Raw genomic sequence first — 18,498 nt, 5'->3', positions numbered from 1 at the left:
TAAAGTAACATTGTTTTTCAATTTTACACTTTTTGTTGCCTTATTTTCAATTTTCGAAGACTTCACATACGTATGGGTACCTATTGTATCCGTGTGTAATCACTAAAACCACATAAAACCTAGCAACACCCTTACACGTAATAAAACAATATATGTTTTCTTATTATATTAATATTAACCAAATTTAATTACTTTTACGATTTCCGAAACAAATTTCCATATATACAGTGACAATTGTAGTAATTGTTCATAAACACGGTGTATTTATTACCACAATTATAAAATTAACAAAGTGCATTCTTCTTAATTTCATTTTGGTTGAACGCACACAAGATCTGAAGCAAAAAAAGATGTACGGATTCGAAGCTATGACGTTCAACATCCACGGCGGTTACTTAGAGGCCATCGTCCGCGGCCACCGTGCCGGACTCCTCACCACCGCCGACTACAACAACCTCTGTCAATGTGAATCCCTTGACGACATCAAGATGCATCTCTCCGCAACCGATTACGGCTCTTACCTCCAAAACGGTGCGTTTCGTTGCGTTTTCCATCATTATTCATATCCTCAATTATCTTAATTCTATTATTGTCCAATTTCATTTGAAATAAATCATTGATTTGATTTGTATTCGTAATTGAAGAACCTTCACCGTTGCATACAACTACAATTGTTGAGAAATGCACTCTGAAGCTTGTTGATGATTACAATCATATGCTGTGCCAAGCCACCGAACCCTTATCCACGTTCCTTCAATACATCACGTATGTTTTCCAATTTCAATTTCGTTGAATTTATTATGATCCATTCAAATACAATTTCATGATTTTGTGTTGCATATCCTATCAGATTGGATCTTTGGATTGATAACTTTGGATAATTTTAACTTTTGTCTTTAATCTATACTATTTGAACTTTTATACCGATACAAGTTAGATACCGGAATACAATAGTCTCGTTTGATATCTGTTATTGTTGTAATTAGATTAAAATTAGATAATAGTTAATAGTATAGCATCTTATTTTGATGATAAACAGTTAAGTTCATGATTTATCACACACCTAGTAAGTTCTTTCATGCAAAGCTGTTATAGTGGTATGATTTGCCTCTATTGCCTACTCCTTCTACCCTTAATTTTGTGCAAAAAACCTTTATTATAACTTGATGATCAAGTTAACACACATAATCCGCGAATGCAAAAGGACTTAATACAATTGGAAGGCCAATCAGCAATGATCCAACCCAAAAAGTGGATTTTTGAGAAGCTGAAAAATATAGCTTCACGAGTGAGCTGAATTTCATTCTCTTTGCTGTTTCTACTTGTTTATAAAAGCTCAACCAAACAAATGGTACGTGTCATAAGTGATTTTGTATTTATCAAAATATCACTTTTTTGGTTAAAAAAGCTTAAACAAATGGGCTTTAGATAAAATAACAGATTTTTTTTGTCTACGATGGTTAATGCTGACATATGGAACATAGGTATCTATATTTTTATTTAGAGTCTGTTTTCCATGTTAATAGTTATTGATTTTGTGTTGCATCTAAATCATGATCTATCCGATAAATTTCAGAATTTGTTGTATTCACCAGTCAGTTTTTTATTGTAACCATGCATCGTGTCTGTTTTTTATCGTAGCCTACAATTGTAATTTACTCTTTTTTATATTGCAGATATGGTCACATGATAGACAATGTTGTTTTGATTGTTACTGGAACCTTGCATGAGAGGGATGTCCAAGAACTGCTAGAAAAATGCCATCCACTGGGCATGTTTGATAGGTATATATCATAGTAAAATTTTTAGGCAGTGTTAAATATATTAATTTATAAGTAGGTAGTTTATTACCTTTTTTTTTTCCTCGTCAGCATTGCCACACTGGCAGTTGCTCAGAATATGCGGGAGCTTTACAGGCTGGTGCTTGTTGACACTCCTCTCGCTCCATACTTCTCTGAGTGCATTACATCAGAGGTAAATCTCCTAACCTGAAATTTTCTTCACATTAATTGTCTTCAGGGATTTGAAGTCCATAAGACTGTTATCAGCCTGTTCGATATAGTGCTAAACACTTAAAAAATTTAAATAGAAAATGTTTCTACATTCTCTAAATTATATTCAATGGATTTTGATGACTGAGAGATTGCAATCTAAGATTATGGAGAAATTAAGGGCAACTGACTGTTGGAAGTGTTGAAAACAGACTTCCTGCTTTTACTTTTTCTGGACTATATATACAAGGGAAACAATACTTTCTTAGCATTTGCATCTCTGACTTTATTGCTTTATGGTTTCATTGCTTTAGCTTCATATTGTTGTGGTATTCGTCAATGTCTTGGGTATATGCTCATCATACTGTCTTACAGTATCTTATACTGGACTTCTTTGTTATTCTAGGACTTGGATGACATGAACATAGAAATAATGAGGAATACTCTTTACAAGGCATACCTTGAAGATTTTTACCGATTTTGTCAGGTGAAAGATCTGAGCCTTTTTTCCTCCCCTGGCTTTATATTCTCTCTCCTTTTCTTGTTTTCACTGATTTCAGTGTTATCCCTAATAGAAACTTGGTGGTGCTACCGCTGAGATCATGTCTGACCTTCTAGCCTTTGAGGCTGATAGAAGGGCTGTGAATATTTCAATAAACAGGTATCATGAATCAAAGAAGGCTCTGTGTATCTCTTGTTTTTCTAAAACTTGCGCTAATGACGTTGTTGGTTTTCACTTTTTGCAGCATTGGTACCGAGCTCACTAGAGATGATCGTAGAAAGCTGTACTCTAATTTTGGTTTACTGTAAGCGCTCTTACTTCATTATCTATACTTTTTAAATAAAAAAACTGACATGCTGCTTTTGACCACTTCTTATGGTAATTGTTGACTTATTATACATAGTTATCCCTATGGACATGAGGAACTTGCTGTTTGCGAGGACATTGATCAGGTATGATTTGTATCTCAGTTGCGTGTGATGTTTGAAGTTGTTTCATTGGTGGATACTAGGTATTACCCTCTATCAGCCTAGTGTGTTTCTCAGGGCCTGATATATCGAGTTTTTCTCGGAATGTTTGACTTACTTTTAGTAGCTAGTCACCTAGTCACTTTACTATATTGCCAGAGTTAATGTTTAACTGTTCATGCTAAAGGAAGTGTTGATCCTTTTGGTTTTTTTTCTTCATGCCATTTATTTAAGCATTATTGAGTTGTTTGACCTGATGTTTTTAATCTGTTGGATGTTTGATACAATGACAGATAGTTGCATGTTTTGCTCAGACATTTATATTGCTGTTTGGTCCTTAAATCTCTTATTTGATTGCTCATTGTAGGTCCGTGCTGCTATGGAAAAGTATCCCCCTTACCATTCTATTTTTGCTAAGTTGTCATATGGAGAGAGCCAGATGCTTGACAAGGCGTTCTATGAAGAGGAGGTGAAGAGGCTTTGCTTGGCGTTTGAGCAACAGGTTTATATTTGACAGTTTTCACTGTATTATTTATTTCTCATTCTAGTAAATAGTTAAATAGTGTCACTGATTACCATGTTGCTCTGTTATGCAGTTCCATTACGCTGTATTCTTCGCATACATGAGGCTAAGAGAGCAGGAGATCAGGAACCTAATGTGGATTTCAGAATGTGTGGCACAGAACCAGAAGTCTAGAGTTCATGACAGTGTGGTCCTCATATTTTAGAATTTGTATGTTTTAAATTAATGGGTGCTATTCTCTATAAATATTTATCCATTTCTCCTTGTGAGTTATCAATGGATCAACATTCACTATTTACAAGATTGTGTTTAGTCTTGTGCTTTTGTGAAATCTTCTGGAATCCTTTGGGAAGATCTTTATACCAAATTTCATTCAATATGTTAAATGTTGAAGATGTTATGTTATTTGTATGTTGTGGTTTTTACAATAATTGTAATATGAAATAAACTTGATGGGTGGTTTGTTCTCCTGTTGCCTTGCATTCTAGTCCCTTCTCTTTTTAAAATTTTCATCTTTCATGGAACTGTTTCTTCATTTGTGAGGATAAGACTATGTGAGAGCCTCATATATTGGGGAGCATTTTTTTCCTTCTGATTAAACAACTAACTGGAGAAAGCAATAATTTATTGGCTTTTGATTTCTCCCAATATCTTGAGCATTTCTCTTTATCAACTAAGTTTTGATCAAATGATTCACCATCACTGATTCACCACCATTTTTTAGTAGAGATTTTGAAGGGAGAATATCAAATGAATACAACCTTGGTTGATGCATAGATGCAGCTATAACTTTTTGCATCAAATCGATTCCAATGACAAAGGAACCAGCAGCTACACAAAAAATGATTCATGACATTTAAGAGTTGTTTAGAGGCACAACATAAACTACTACATAAACTATTCCTTCTCTAAACTCCCTCACTTATGCCCTTCCCTTATTTGCATCATTCTTCCCAAGACAAACCATGTTTGGAATTCTATAAGGCTTGTTGTTTAACCTATAAGCTTTATGAGGTAAAGTTTTGGAGTACTAGGTATCTGCACATGAGGGATTTCATTTCAGATCATGTGATATTTTGTCATGTCAACATTAAACATCTTCACAAAATACAAAAAGGTGGAGCTAATGATCATTACAACAAACATATCATTTAAATTAGTCATTCATTGCTGTGACCATAAGTGAATGATCTTAGTGATTAATGTTAGGAACTAAGTCATACATCTTATACATGCACTAATTTAATATTTAAATGGGCTCCTATGTTCCCAACTAGTAGGTTTGAGAAAATAAATATATACACCCTTATATTCCTTTATATTCTGATTCTACGATTTGAACACTGAAGGTTGTAAGAGAAACAACTTTACATAAACAATATATTTAATTTATAAAAAATGAGTGCAAACTATGAAGAGCATTAGATAATTAAATATTGGATCTGGTCCTATAAACTTATTTATTTTTTGTGAGTTCTGTTGACTGACACATATCTCCGCCGTCGTCGCCGCTGCATCATCATGTCACCCACCACCACTCTCATTCTCCCCTTCCTCTTCCTCCTCCTCCTAACCACCACCACCACCACCACCACCGCCACCCCAATCATAGGCCTCGACTCCTTCCTAACTCACCAATCTCGCACAGATCCCCATTCCTCCAACGACTCCTTCACCTCTCTCCCTCCCTCAATCAAATCCTCTCTCTCCCATTCTCTCTCCTCTCTCTCCCTCTCTCTCTCCCTCCCTCTCTCCCTCTCTCTCCACCTCATCGGCGACTTCCCTCCCTCCACCTCCTCCCTCCTCTCCTCCTTCCTCTTCGCCGCCACCCAACCCAACCACCACTTCCACGTCATCTCCCACCACTCCCACCCTCTCTCCATCTCCCACTCCCTCCACCTCCACGTCACCACCACCTCCTCCCCTTCTCTCTCCTCCCTCATCTCCCAATCCCTTCTCTCTCATCTCCGCAATGCCACGTCATCACTCCGCTCCCCTCTCATCTCTATCCCTTACTCCTCCGTCGATCAATTCGTCAAAAGCCACTTCGATAATTCCAAATCCAACGACGCCGTTTCGATCTACCTCATCAATTTACCTCGCGATTCGTCGCAGACGAAACCCTACGCTTATAGCTACACCGGAAGTGGAGAATCTTCTCCTGGTTATACTAGCTGCTTGGGAACGTTCTGGACCGCGAGGGATCGTTACGTTTGGATTGATTTAGGTGCTGGACCGGTTGATTATGGTCCGGCTATTTCAGGTGATGGTGTTATTCCTCGAGGCGAGTTTCATCCGTTCGCGGCCGCGCTTCGTGGAAGGCCGCCGAAGTCTCAGAAGGCGTTTGTTGCTGACCTTGCTTCACTTGTTTGGAGTGCCTATCAGGTTTTTATGGTACCTTCTTTGAGGATTCCTGTTACTTTTGAAAATAGTTTGATTGTGCAGTTTATTCATGTATGTGGTGGTTGTCATGATGGTGGTGGTGATGATAAGAATAAGAAGGATAAGAAGAATGGTTATTCGAGTGGTTTGGATTGGAAGTTGATTGAGAAGAGTTTTAGAGATGAGGTTGATGAGAATGGTTTGTTGTTAGGTGATCAGTCTTTGAGTTTTAAGGATTACGAGATTAAGTATTCAGAGTGTCCGATTTGTTCATTTGCTATTTCGCGTTCAATTAATTCGTATACTTCGAGGTTTTTGTTTGATAACTATACTTTGATTGTGAATGAGTATTTGGACTCGAAGAAGTTGCATCAGGTTTTGTCTGATTCAGCTGAGGAGTTTAGGAGGCTGGCTGGTGTGCCAGAGGAGGATTATGGCAGGGTTGTGCCGGTTTATGTATTCGACTTGGATTATAATTCAGTTCTATTGCTTGATCGGTATCATCAGTCTATTGCGTTTAAGGACATGGTTATTGCAGTTAGGACAAAGAACACACATACTGTGAGTGATTATAGCTGCAATGGTCGGCATGTGTTTACGCAGACGAGGGAACTTGAGAGGCCGATTGTTGGGTCAATTCTGCAGAGTATGTGGGGAGTGTCACCAACGCATATGTCTTGGAGCCCGAGACACAATGATACTTTGCTGGATTATACGTGGAGTATAGGGCAGACTCCATTCGGGCCTTTCTCAGAGATGTTGTCTCTGTCTTTTGTGCAGAAAGATGCAGCGCGTAGAAATGTTCTGCTGACATCCTTAAATTACAGCATAGCGAGCGCTATGGATGTTCTTCAGACCATAGAATCACATGGTGGAGATAGAAATCTGCTTAAGCCAAAGCAGCATGCTGAGTTTGTTCAGAGATGGAATCTTTTCAAGTACAAGCTGAACAAGGTGGTATCTGCATTGTCGCATTTGGACTTTGAGATTGCTTTGTTTTACTTGAGGTCTTCTGACCATGATCTGTATGCCCTCCACTCTATTGTGTATCATGCCTCTCAAGAAATAGAAGCATCCCTTGTGTGCTTCAAGGACCCTTCGTTTCCCTGGTTTCCAGTCTCAACTTCGGCAGTGGCTTTCCTTGCTCTATCTTATGTGTATGCAAAACGGGATAAACTTTTCAGAAACAAAAGGAAGCAATTTTGATGCTTTTACAAGAGGATAGAAAGTTTGTATGATTTTAACAAAACACCACACATGTATCATTGTACAAGAGGCATGCTGATGGACTTAGAATTTAGATTGCTTGAACTTTTATCCAGATCAACATGACACTTTTTCTTAAATTGACCATTCTCTGTTATCAGTTTATTTTCTTGGGTTTATTTACCTTTTCAGTTTTATGGCATAATTTAATAGTTACCATGTGAAGAATATCAGCAGAACAAGTAGGTTGGAGGATATTAAGATTGTTTTATTTCTGTAGATTATAGTATCCCTTTGGTGGAGGGCAATCCTTTTTCAGGGCTTAGTTAGCATATCCAGTTTAGCTCCTCTTTTTCCTGCTGCCTGACTTGCTCATCGTAGATAGAACATTCGGACCGTTCACCTTCCGAATGTAGACTGATTAGCAAAATACCTTATTAACATGTTTTGAAACCGAGTAAAAACCTTACTGGATTACTGCATGGTACTGGTTCCAAATATGTCATACATGAAGTGTTTACATGTCAATCTATATCTTGTGAACTATGGCTCCTATGTACTTATTCCATGGCATTCAAGCTTGTTATTTTAGCAACTATGAAGAACATTATTTTCTGGTCCAAAACTGAAAAATGTGTAGACCTGTTTGATTAGTGAAGAATGTAAAACAAACAATTAGGAGTAGCCAAAAGCCTCACCCTCATAGTGGGGTACGTTAAAATTTATTTTTGCGCACTACCCATCATTGTGCAGAGTCGGCCACAGCAGACTGGTTGATTGAACTGGTCTAATTCTCCTATGGTCTGTATGGTTTCTGAGATCTTACGAAAACACAAGAGGATAGAAGAAAGTTTGTGATTTTAAGAATACACAACATATGTATCATTCACAAGAGGCATGCGTCATGCTTATGAGCTTGGCATTTATAGATTGCTTGAATTATTTCCAGTTCAGCCTGACATTTTCGTAAATTTTGCATTCTGTGATCAATTTTTAGTGTATTGGGGTTATTTTTTCTTTTCAGTGTTGTGACATAATTTGAACGTTACCATTAGATTATCAGCATAACAAATTGGTTGGATGATGTTAAGATTGTTTATGTATGTTTCGATATCTAGAGAGTGAGTGACTTTGGCATTACTGAATGTTGTTGCTTAATGACTATGATGAGGTCATGAGCTCAAATCCTGGAAACAGCATATCCGCTAGCAGGAGTAAGGTTGTATACATCTATCCTCTTTATACCCTACTAAGTGCGAACCTTGTGCATTGGGTCACTATATTTTATAGTTGAATATCTCTAATGGTGGAAAATAATCTTTGTTTAGGGCTCAATTAGCAAATCCAGTTTAGCATCAGGTTTTTTCCCCTATGCCTGTTTTGCTCATGATAGATAGAACACCGGGCACTGTTTAGCTTCGAAATGTAGATTGATTAGCAAAGTACCAAAGTAAGGATTTCTGATACAAAACAAAGGCCTTACTGCATGTTATTGGTTCTGAATATGTCACACATGTTAACATTTTAGCTCCATAACTTACATTCTGGAATTTAGATGAGCAGCATGTGCATATCTACCCGACCATCTATGTCTTTTTTTTTTGGGTACTATAGGGTATCCCTTACCTTTTTGGATAAGAAACTAGTCCCTTTCGGAGTGTGTGATTGTTACTCTCAACAGATGTCGCTCCTAGAATCAGACCATTGACCTTTTGGTCATCATGAGAATCTAGTGGAGTTTTATACCAACACCTTGTTGGTCATATGTTTGTTCACACTTCAACTTGGATTAGAAAATGAAATAGAAAAAGAGCAAATGATCTTAACTCATTCTGAATACTAATGTATGAAACATCATTTGCTCTTGTCATGAGGACCATAATCGTTCCTTATGCATTAACTTATAGGGTTCTCATTGTCCCCTATAGGTCAACCGATTGAGTATCCACTCATTAACTCATTCGTTATCAGTTTTAAAAGTCTTATGACTTGTCAGTAATTAGATCACTTGTTTTGTAACCCAAAATAAATAGCCGGTATAATTGTATTAAACATATGATGTCCACCTTAATTAGAAATTATGAATTTCTAACAATCTTCCACTTAGGTTTCATATTTTTTATAAAATAATTATATCACATATTCTTTAGTCATGCATCTGTATGCTATTTATATACATATTCATCATTAGTACAATCTGGTTCATCTCATATATTAATTATGGAACCACTACGACCTTCATCACATTCAAATGTGACTCGACCACGATGACCATCATATTAATATACATAGTGACATGGACCAAATATGGATGAGTGACATGAAAATTTCATGCAATATGATATCAAACATGTCTATTTCCAATTGGTCTTTCTTTATTCTTTAATGAGATAAATTCAAAGTCTTTAATTGCAACACAATAGTTACAATACACAAGTTCAAAATAGAACAAAAAATTATCAATTTTATTATGCATAAAACTATAATATGACATCCAAAGTAAATCATAAAACATATAGACTCACACTGAACTAAGGAATCTTAAGGCGCAATATTCATATGAGCATTATACTCATGAAAGACTTTTGGTACCAAATCCTTAGTTAGTGGATCAGCTAGCATAAAATTTGTGCCTATATATTTTATGGAAATTTGTCTATTTTGAACACTTTCTTTGACAACTAGAAATTTGATGTCAATAAAAAGGCGCATTTTTATTGAGCAATCAAAATGCGCATTTTTTTTGTAATAGTAGCTTAATGGTAGCGACTCATGGGTAAACTGACTATTTATCCTCGTGTTCGAGTCACGAAAGGCTCGCCTTTGTGGGGAATAAAATGCTACATGAGATTTTAAGCTTGTGGGTGACACACTTGGTGTATTCATGGGTCTGAGAGGTCGCATGTCAGGGCTGAGGTGTTACAACCTCATTGTTGTCTTGTTCAAGAATATTGTCAGGGACAACATTCTGAACATTATCTTCTGTTGTCGAAGTTGTTCCTTGAATGGTAATAGGCACAAGAACTTGTTCACTATTAGTGATAGGTTCTTCCTCAAAGATAACATTTTTTATGTTCTTTTCATTCCCAAGAGCGTTCAGTATAGCCAACAAAATAACAACTAACTGTTTTTGAGTCCAGTTTCCTTTCATGTAGCCTATAAGGCCGCATCTCAGCTGAACAACCCTAAATATGTAAGTGTTTTAAGCTTGGTTTTTTATCAGTCCAAAGCTCATATTGGATTTTGTTAACTAATTTACTTGACATCCTATTAAGGATGTAAACTACGGTCTTTAAAGTTTTTCCCCAAAGAGACTTTGACAATGAAGAATGACTAATCATACTTCTCACCATATCCTTAAGAGTCCAGTTTAATCACTCAGTAATTGCCTTCATGCTAGGTTTGCCTAACATAGTATATTGCAGAACAATTCCACATTCTCTGAGGAAAAACACAAATAGCCATTTTACAGCATCCTTATTGTTATTTCTTTTCTTATTCTAAAAGGTCATAGTCAAATGAGCACTTTCAGTCTTATCTCTCTACAGTTTTTCTCCCGGCTGCACATAGTGAGATTCTCATCGAGAGACCATTTGTCCTTATGAGTGTTATAACTCACTTTGAATGGCCCAAAGTGTGCAAGAAGCGAGATCAAAACTAAGTGCACGAGCAAGTCATCACCAAGTTCTAACTTAAGTGACTTGAGTTTTGATACGAGATTAGACATCTTCATAATATACTCCTTATGTTCTCTTTGCCTTTATACTTTATGTAAATGAGTTTAGCCAAAAAACTATTTGTCTATGCCTTTTCATTTTTGTGAAAAATATAGTTCTATTTCTTCAAGGAACTTCCTTGCACTCTGACCATTAGAAATAGAGTCCTGGAACACTTCTAGAATATAGCGTTTCATGATCATTAGACACATTCGGTCAGAGTGTTTCCATTTCTCAATTTTAACATCATCGAATATTTTTAGAGTAGAAATGAGTTTCTCCATCTGAAGTGTCAGATCTAAATCCATACAGTCGAGAACAAGTTCTACGGCTTCCTTATAAACCTTAAAGTTTGTCTCATTCAGCAATGTGATGTTCTTAATTTGAGAAGAAGTATTTGTAGCATTAATAAAAGAACAAAACAATTTGCAATCATTATTGCAATTAAACTCACATTCAACTTTAATCCTTAAATTCAAATGATGATGGGGCATATCACGAGTTACCTAACACCACCACATTAATATTCAGTCTTTGAACAAAAATATTAATTTGTAAGTGGTACACTCAATGTAGTCATCAAACATTGATAACCAGTTCTGTCAACAATAAGTCTTTTTTTGGACCGACTTACTATTCACATGGAAAGCCATATGATTATCACACATTTATAAGAGTAAATTACATTGACACCCCTTGAGTTTTAGTGAAATTACACAAACTACCCCTCACTTTTTTACACCTACACAAACCTCCCCTAATTTTTATACTTTCATTATACTGACCATCCCTGCATAAGAAATAAGTATAATCTTTTTAACAAAAAATGTGATAAATGCAATTAAGTTAAACAAAACATGATATATTGTGGAGAGAAATCCAAATAATATATGAGTCAATATTTCTTTATTATTTTTGGTTCGTTACACTATATTATAAGAGCGATTAAAACAATATTTCTTTAGAAACGTTGCTGCATTATGTAACCAAAAATAATAAAGATACATTGATTTGTATATTATTTGGATTTGTCTACACAATATATCATGTTTTGTTTAACTTAATTGCATTTATCACATTTTTTGTTTAAAATATTAAACTTATTTCTTATGCATGAGTGATCAGTGTAACGAAAGTATAAAAACTATGGGAGGTCTGTGTAGGTGTAGAAAAGTGAAAGATGTTTTGTGTAATTTCCCTAAAACTCACGGGTGTCATTGTAATTTCCTCTGTTTATAATTATAAGTATGTTTGTAATTTGGGACAAATAGTAATCTTCATTTGGGCCAATCATCATTCGCATAAAATGCAAACATACAATTGGTTTGATATTTTATATCAATCATTAATGATACTCTTATTTGTAATGATCAAACATTAATCATAATGCATGTGAAATAAATCCTTCTTTAGAGTGATTTATCATTCATATATACAACCATATAATAATTACATGTTTACCATCACGTGTGTTTATACAATTCTGCTAAATAATAATATTCCTTGGGACAGATTAATATTCGCATAAATACATATAAGCACTAGTATTTGACATTTATTATAAACAATTCATAAAAAAAATGTCACTTTGGCGACTTCTTGTTTAATATGTTCACTTAAAATGTCAAACAATTTTATTTTCCAAAAGAAAAACCATTTAGTTGAGTTTGATTTAACACTTAATCCAAAATATATATTATTTATATCAACATATAAATACATATATCCACTTTAACATATTGGTAGCATTGTATTATTCTCATCAGAAAGATCTGCATTTTGAGTTCTAGTGATTGTGCTTTTGAATTTTCCATTAAATTTTTTTTATACATGATTAAACATGCGAGAATATAGTGTTCAAATAGAAACAATGATTGAACAATAGAAACCCTTTAATAATGCAATCAGCTACTAACTAATACAACAAACCATGAAATGTTATAACCATTTAAACAAATAAGTCACGTAATATATATAAAATAGGACATGTTCACATAATAAACTCATCAGAAGATACCTAATACAACATCAATTTCTAGTCTTTGGACATAGAAATTAATTCGTAAGTGGTACTCTCGACGTGATAATTAAATAATAACAATAATTTTGTGAAACAATAGCCATTTTCTTTGGACCAACTATTATTCACATGATTTTTTTTATAATTGTTACATATTTATCATCACAAGTATGTTATTGTTTGACCAAATTTGTCTTCCTTTGGGCCGAACACAATCTGCATAAATAATCTCATATTCGTATGTATAATTTGAACCAATTTCCACAATAGAGGTTACTTTGGAAACATATTGCATCAACTAATTCAAAAATAATTACTAGACAAAAATAACAAGCACTACAACAGATTTTGTATTTAGTGGAGGTTTTTTTTGCAATTAGCGAATGTTTTTAACCTCTATGATATAACTAGTAGGTGTTTCAAAAACCTCCACAATTATGACTGCTAGAAGCATTTTGCGGAGGTTTTAAAAAACATATGGTATATATACATTTGTAGGGGTTTATTTGTGGATATTCTTAACCTCCACTATTTGTGGAGGTTTTTAACCTTCACTATTTATGGAGGTTAAAAACATCCAGTATTTGAGGAGGTCTTTGTAATGCTTAATTTCATAATTTTCACATCTTTAATCTTATTAATTTATAATTATTATTTAAATATACAATACTAAATATAAATATTCTTAACAATAATAAAATTTCATTGCAAATAACCAAGGTAGCATAATATAGTTGAAAGATTTATAATCCATCCTTCATTATAAATCCAAATACACCATAAAATCTCAAAAAACTAAAAGTAGTCTCATATGGCACTTTAAAAATAAAATACATAACATAAATCCTAAATGTTGCTGGCTCTAGATGATCCTCTTGCACCCAAAGGTGTATCAAACATATTTACATCATTATTTTCCTGAAATAATAAAATCAAAACATTTAGTTGGAACAATAGAAAAACATTGATAATTACCGCATCATTATATACATTTGGTTCGTATAAAATTGTATGTCCTATGATTATGCACACTTGAGTAATACGTTTCTATAGATGCAATAATGTTAACAAAGACACGATATTATCTACAATATGAGCTTTCTTCTATTCAGGGAGAGAGTAAGTTTTTTTTGTGTTATTTTGTAGGTTAGATAGAAAATCAAATAATATAAACAATACTATGTAAAGCAACCTAAAAAAAGTAATGAACAATAGTTTATAGAGCTTATTAGGAGATTCAAAACTACACTAAAAAGTATGAGAAAGTTGATTCTCAATTATGAGATTTCAACAATAGCATATTCTTTGAGGTTCGACCGTATACCAATGAATACAATTGATCAGGGAGGCATATGAATAAACAAGTTAAGTTCAAGAAGAATGGTTGGATGATGATTCTTGAAATCTAATGCAACAACATATTCTCTCCTATTTATATACCAAATTTTATTATATTCAAATCAGGAAAATCAAACAAACAAAATACTGAATATAAAAATGATACTTGCACATGCAAGAGTAAAGAAGTTAGCCAATCCTTTAGGGATCCCTTCTTATTTCATTATTATGTAGGACATAAATGCAGATTCTAAATTGCTGTATCTCTCTCGCCAATCGTTAGAAGATGAAGATGCGACAACTAAATGATGAAGAGTAGCTCAAATCAGAAACTCGAAGTCTAGTATTCCTATATGTATTCGTAGGATCTGCTCTCATGCCCATGGTTAGCATTCTCCTAGAGTGATCTGGTCTCATCATTCTACCAACTGAATCATGAGGAGAAGCTTCAGATTCATCAATGTTGGTTAGAGTCAAAGCCTCTTGAATTTGTTCCTACAAGCATGCAAAAATGTTATCAATTGTAAAAATTTGAAGATTAAAATTCATTACATATAAAGAAGATTACTTAATTAGATTGAACTTACCGCTACATTTCTTGCTGCTTCATTTACAAATGTTTAATCCTTCCTTTTATGAGTGACAACGTATAAGTTTCCACGACTTAGTGACTTCCCATTCACCATATAAAATATAGAAAACTTAATTCAAAATTGAGCTTTTATAAATAAATAAAAAGTAATAAGTGCAAAGTCTAAATATGTGGAATTAGACTTAAAACCGCCAATATGTGGAATTACTTGCTTCTTTCGACTTTCTTTATATTTCCTACAAAGTTCCTATGAAAAAAACAATTACACATTCACACAATAGTCAAATAAATAACTATAGCAAACTTAAAATAACCAAAGTAATGTCAATTTATACACCATAGTTAATGGTCTCAGACGATAGTGAATAAAACGATTCCATTGATCTTTGTCTATACCAATTGGAACATTTCTTACGATTTCATCTCTAGTCTTGGTTGGATCAGAGAACTCATCTCATAATCTTTGCCTACTTTCACACCATTTTCTCCCAAGACTAAGTTCACTAGTCCTAAAACAAAAGCGAGGCTTCCAAAAAGTGACATGAATTTGTCAATATCAATTTTACATATATACATAAATAATATTAGAGATAAAAATTTATACATGCATAATTGTTATACCTTTATGATTGTATCAAAGCACTCTGTAAAATAAGTAGAAGGTATACCACTACGTCCAATTCAAATTATAGGAGTAAGAATTCTCTACCAAAAAGACCTACACCAATACTTACATTTTTGAAGTTTTATATACAATAAAATGAATTTATTACTAAAATATTTTTATTAACTCAAACAATTTGAATGGAAAAGAAAATGTTTTAGTTTTATTAATGAATCTCGGGTAGGTAAATTAAATACAATATCAGAAAATGTTTTGATCTTTCTTAAAGCACATGAAGCTATCCTAAAGGTATGTTTGGAAATTGAATTTTGGAGGGAAATAACGAAATGTTTAGGAGCCATAAAATACACTTATGAGATAGTTTTGGAGCTTTCAATTTCTATTATTTCCCCTCCAAAACTCAACTCATAAAGAAATCCTAAATCATCTTATAAAATGGAATTGGGGAAGTAATGTATTCATCCTAAATGTTCAAATAATAGAACTCTACAACTTGAAAAAAATGGATTTTTGACACACCACTCTCTCATGACCAAAAAAAGGAAATAAAATGATTTGGCAGAAGATCCAAGAAGCATAAGCATTGAGCTATTACTTAAATTTTCAACAGAATTGTATTGTCCATACTATTTTCACAACTTCTTTATATATATGTTTGTGAATATATATAAAGAAGCTGCGTGGATCAATGGATTGAAGAAGAGAAAATCATAGATTTAGATTGAAGAATAATAGAGAGAGTATATACCAAAACAATGCTGAAAAATCAAAGATGGAGGTGATCGATGTATGGATCAATGGTGAGGAGATGGAAGAATGAAATGGAAAGAGGAATGGAGTCCACAGATTAGGTTTGCTGCGCATTGGAGTTTGTTGTGTATTGAGGTTTGATGATTAGGTTTTATAATGAGAAATTGATAGTGGACGTTGAAAACCTCCACTAACTAAATAAAAACCTCCAGTATCCATTTAGTTAATTGTTTGATCCGCCTGTTTGATTTATTTGTGGATGTTTCAATAATCTCCATACAAAAACCTCCACAAAATGTAAAATTTGGTGTATTGGATATGAGTCCATTATAACAAACTATAATATTGGAATTAAAACTTTCAGATGTGATAACTTTTATGATTAATAAATCTGATCCCACAATATAATTCGAAATAAAAAAAGATATATTACATATATATGAACGCATTAAAATGAATTGAATCTTAATCAAATGCAAAATAAATCCAGATTGAAAAGTATAAAAAAATATATACAAATCATTATTGAAATTCCAAATCGAATATGATCATGCATATCTTAAAACATATATGTAACAATATATATACACTTTCACACACTAATAGAGTAAAGTATGTATATTTTTAAGCATTATCCGTAATAATTATATATAAATATTAACTTTAATCAGTAATTCCAGACATCACAACAACCTTAAGCTGGAAACAATTACATATGAATATATGTATATTTTATTTTGAAATATATGTACAAGGCAATGAAATCCTGATTATATATATAAAAGAAAAACACGACTTAACTCATATATACCTTATACATGTGCTTTATAAATTTTTAAATTGTAGAGTGACAAAAGTCAATGTCCAAGAGTAAGGCATTAGTGCACATATAACATACATATTGCATAACAAAGTCATAAAAATTAATGTAATATCTATGCACAAATCTGAATATATACATCAACATATGTTGCGAGAGTTCATAATACAAATTACTATAATTCAAATAAGCGGAAGCACATGAAAGTTATCCTCATTATTCATAAATACTCCATTTTCATAATCTATAGTAGAAGCATAAAAATCTCCAAATTTAAAAATTAGGGTTCATAAAAAATTGGGGAAAATCACATTTGATGGAGAATCATAAAATTCAGAACATAAAACTTTGATACCATACCAGTTGTTAGATATTTTCTTTTGATTGGTGAACTAACAATCCTAGAATCTTGAAACTCATGATTCTCACACATAATATAAAACAAGGATATAAAGTCATACTTGAATTCATGCTCTATGATCTATTCTTTTAGTATGCCTTTGGAGAGAAATTTTGGTATGATGGTCTTCCTCAACCAAATCCTGAATTCCTTTTAGGACCTTCCTTTTTTTCTCTAATGGGGAGAGGTGAAAACTATTTGTGATTTGGTGTCTTGGGGACCATTACCGTTCCTTATGCGTTAACTTATATGGTACCTATTATCCCATATAGGCAAACTGATTGGGTATCCACTCATTAAGCTCATATTCGTTATCAGTTTCAGAAGTCTTATGAGTTGTTAGTAATTAGTTCACTTGTTTCGTAACCCTAAAATAAATAGCCGATATAATTGTATTAAACATATGATGTTCACCTTAATTAGAAATTATGAATTTCTAACCTAACAAACAAAAGCAACTTTATATCCATTTGAAATGTGATTCATTATTAAGCTTGATAAACTCAGTTTATGAATCAAATAAGTTAAACTTGAGTCAAATATACTTCAATTCGTTAGGTCCATGAGCTTGCTCGATATATATATATATATATGCACGCGCACAAGAGTGACTCAAGTGAGAATAGTTCTCATATAAAAATTACGAGAGCAATAAATCAGTGTCATACAAATATATATAGATGATTAAAATTAAAAGTTAGTTAATAATAACATAATTACTTAAACGAAGTTAGGTGCACTTATTTGTTAATCCCGGTCTAATGGTTTCTTATTTCTCATATATATCAGTATTTTGAAAATTAGATCGTACCTACCGGTTCAGCTAGAAAACTAGTGAATTGATCTTCATCTCAATACAGTATAATAATTATATCGATCATGCAATCATACTGGTCAAAATCGTTCGTATTGACCAATTTTCATTTAAACTGTACTGGTTTTATGAGACATAGTGATCAATTTTCATTTAAATTTATATTTATTAAAATGACTTAATTTTTACCAAAATGTTATTGTGGAAGATCAAGCACACAATAACTACATTTGTTTATACTTCTAACATATAGTTTACTACCAAGTGACATATTTTATTTCAATAACAAGTGTAAATAAAAGTACATATTGTCTTTTTTATTAAAATTTCATTCATAATATTAGTATAATAT

The 18,498-nt window shown here is 33.3% G+C and overlaps 2 protein-coding genes across 2 annotated transcripts; both read left to right on the top strand.

The window, feature by feature from the left end:
• LOC109336399 (V-type proton ATPase subunit d1-like) lies at positions 280-3,953 on the top strand. The gene is made up of 10 exons (XM_019572969.1): positions 280-531; positions 645-765; positions 1,677-1,784; positions 1,872-1,974; positions 2,398-2,478; positions 2,567-2,652; positions 2,738-2,797; positions 2,897-2,945; positions 3,328-3,462; positions 3,557-3,953. Exons 1-10 carry the CDS (start codon positions 351-353, stop codon positions 3,686-3,688), a joined length of 1,056 nt encoding a protein of 351 aa, XP_019428514.1. The 5' UTR covers positions 280-350; the 3' UTR covers positions 3,689-3,953.
• LOC109336382 lies at positions 4,925-7,236 on the top strand. Its single transcript, XM_019572944.1, has one exon. The coding sequence runs from the start codon at positions 5,005-5,007 to the stop codon at positions 7,069-7,071; it is 2,067 nt and encodes a 688-aa protein (XP_019428489.1). The 5' UTR covers positions 4,925-5,004; the 3' UTR covers positions 7,072-7,236.

Source organism: Lupinus angustifolius, chromosome LG20 (assembly GCF_001865875.1).
Source record: "Lupinus angustifolius cultivar Tanjil chromosome LG20, LupAngTanjil_v1.0, whole genome shotgun sequence".
NCBI classification, from domain to species: domain Eukaryota; kingdom Viridiplantae; phylum Streptophyta; class Magnoliopsida; order Fabales; family Fabaceae; genus Lupinus; species Lupinus angustifolius.
Note: the sequence above shows the minus strand (reverse complement) of the source record. Positions and strands in the feature narration are given on the sequence as shown.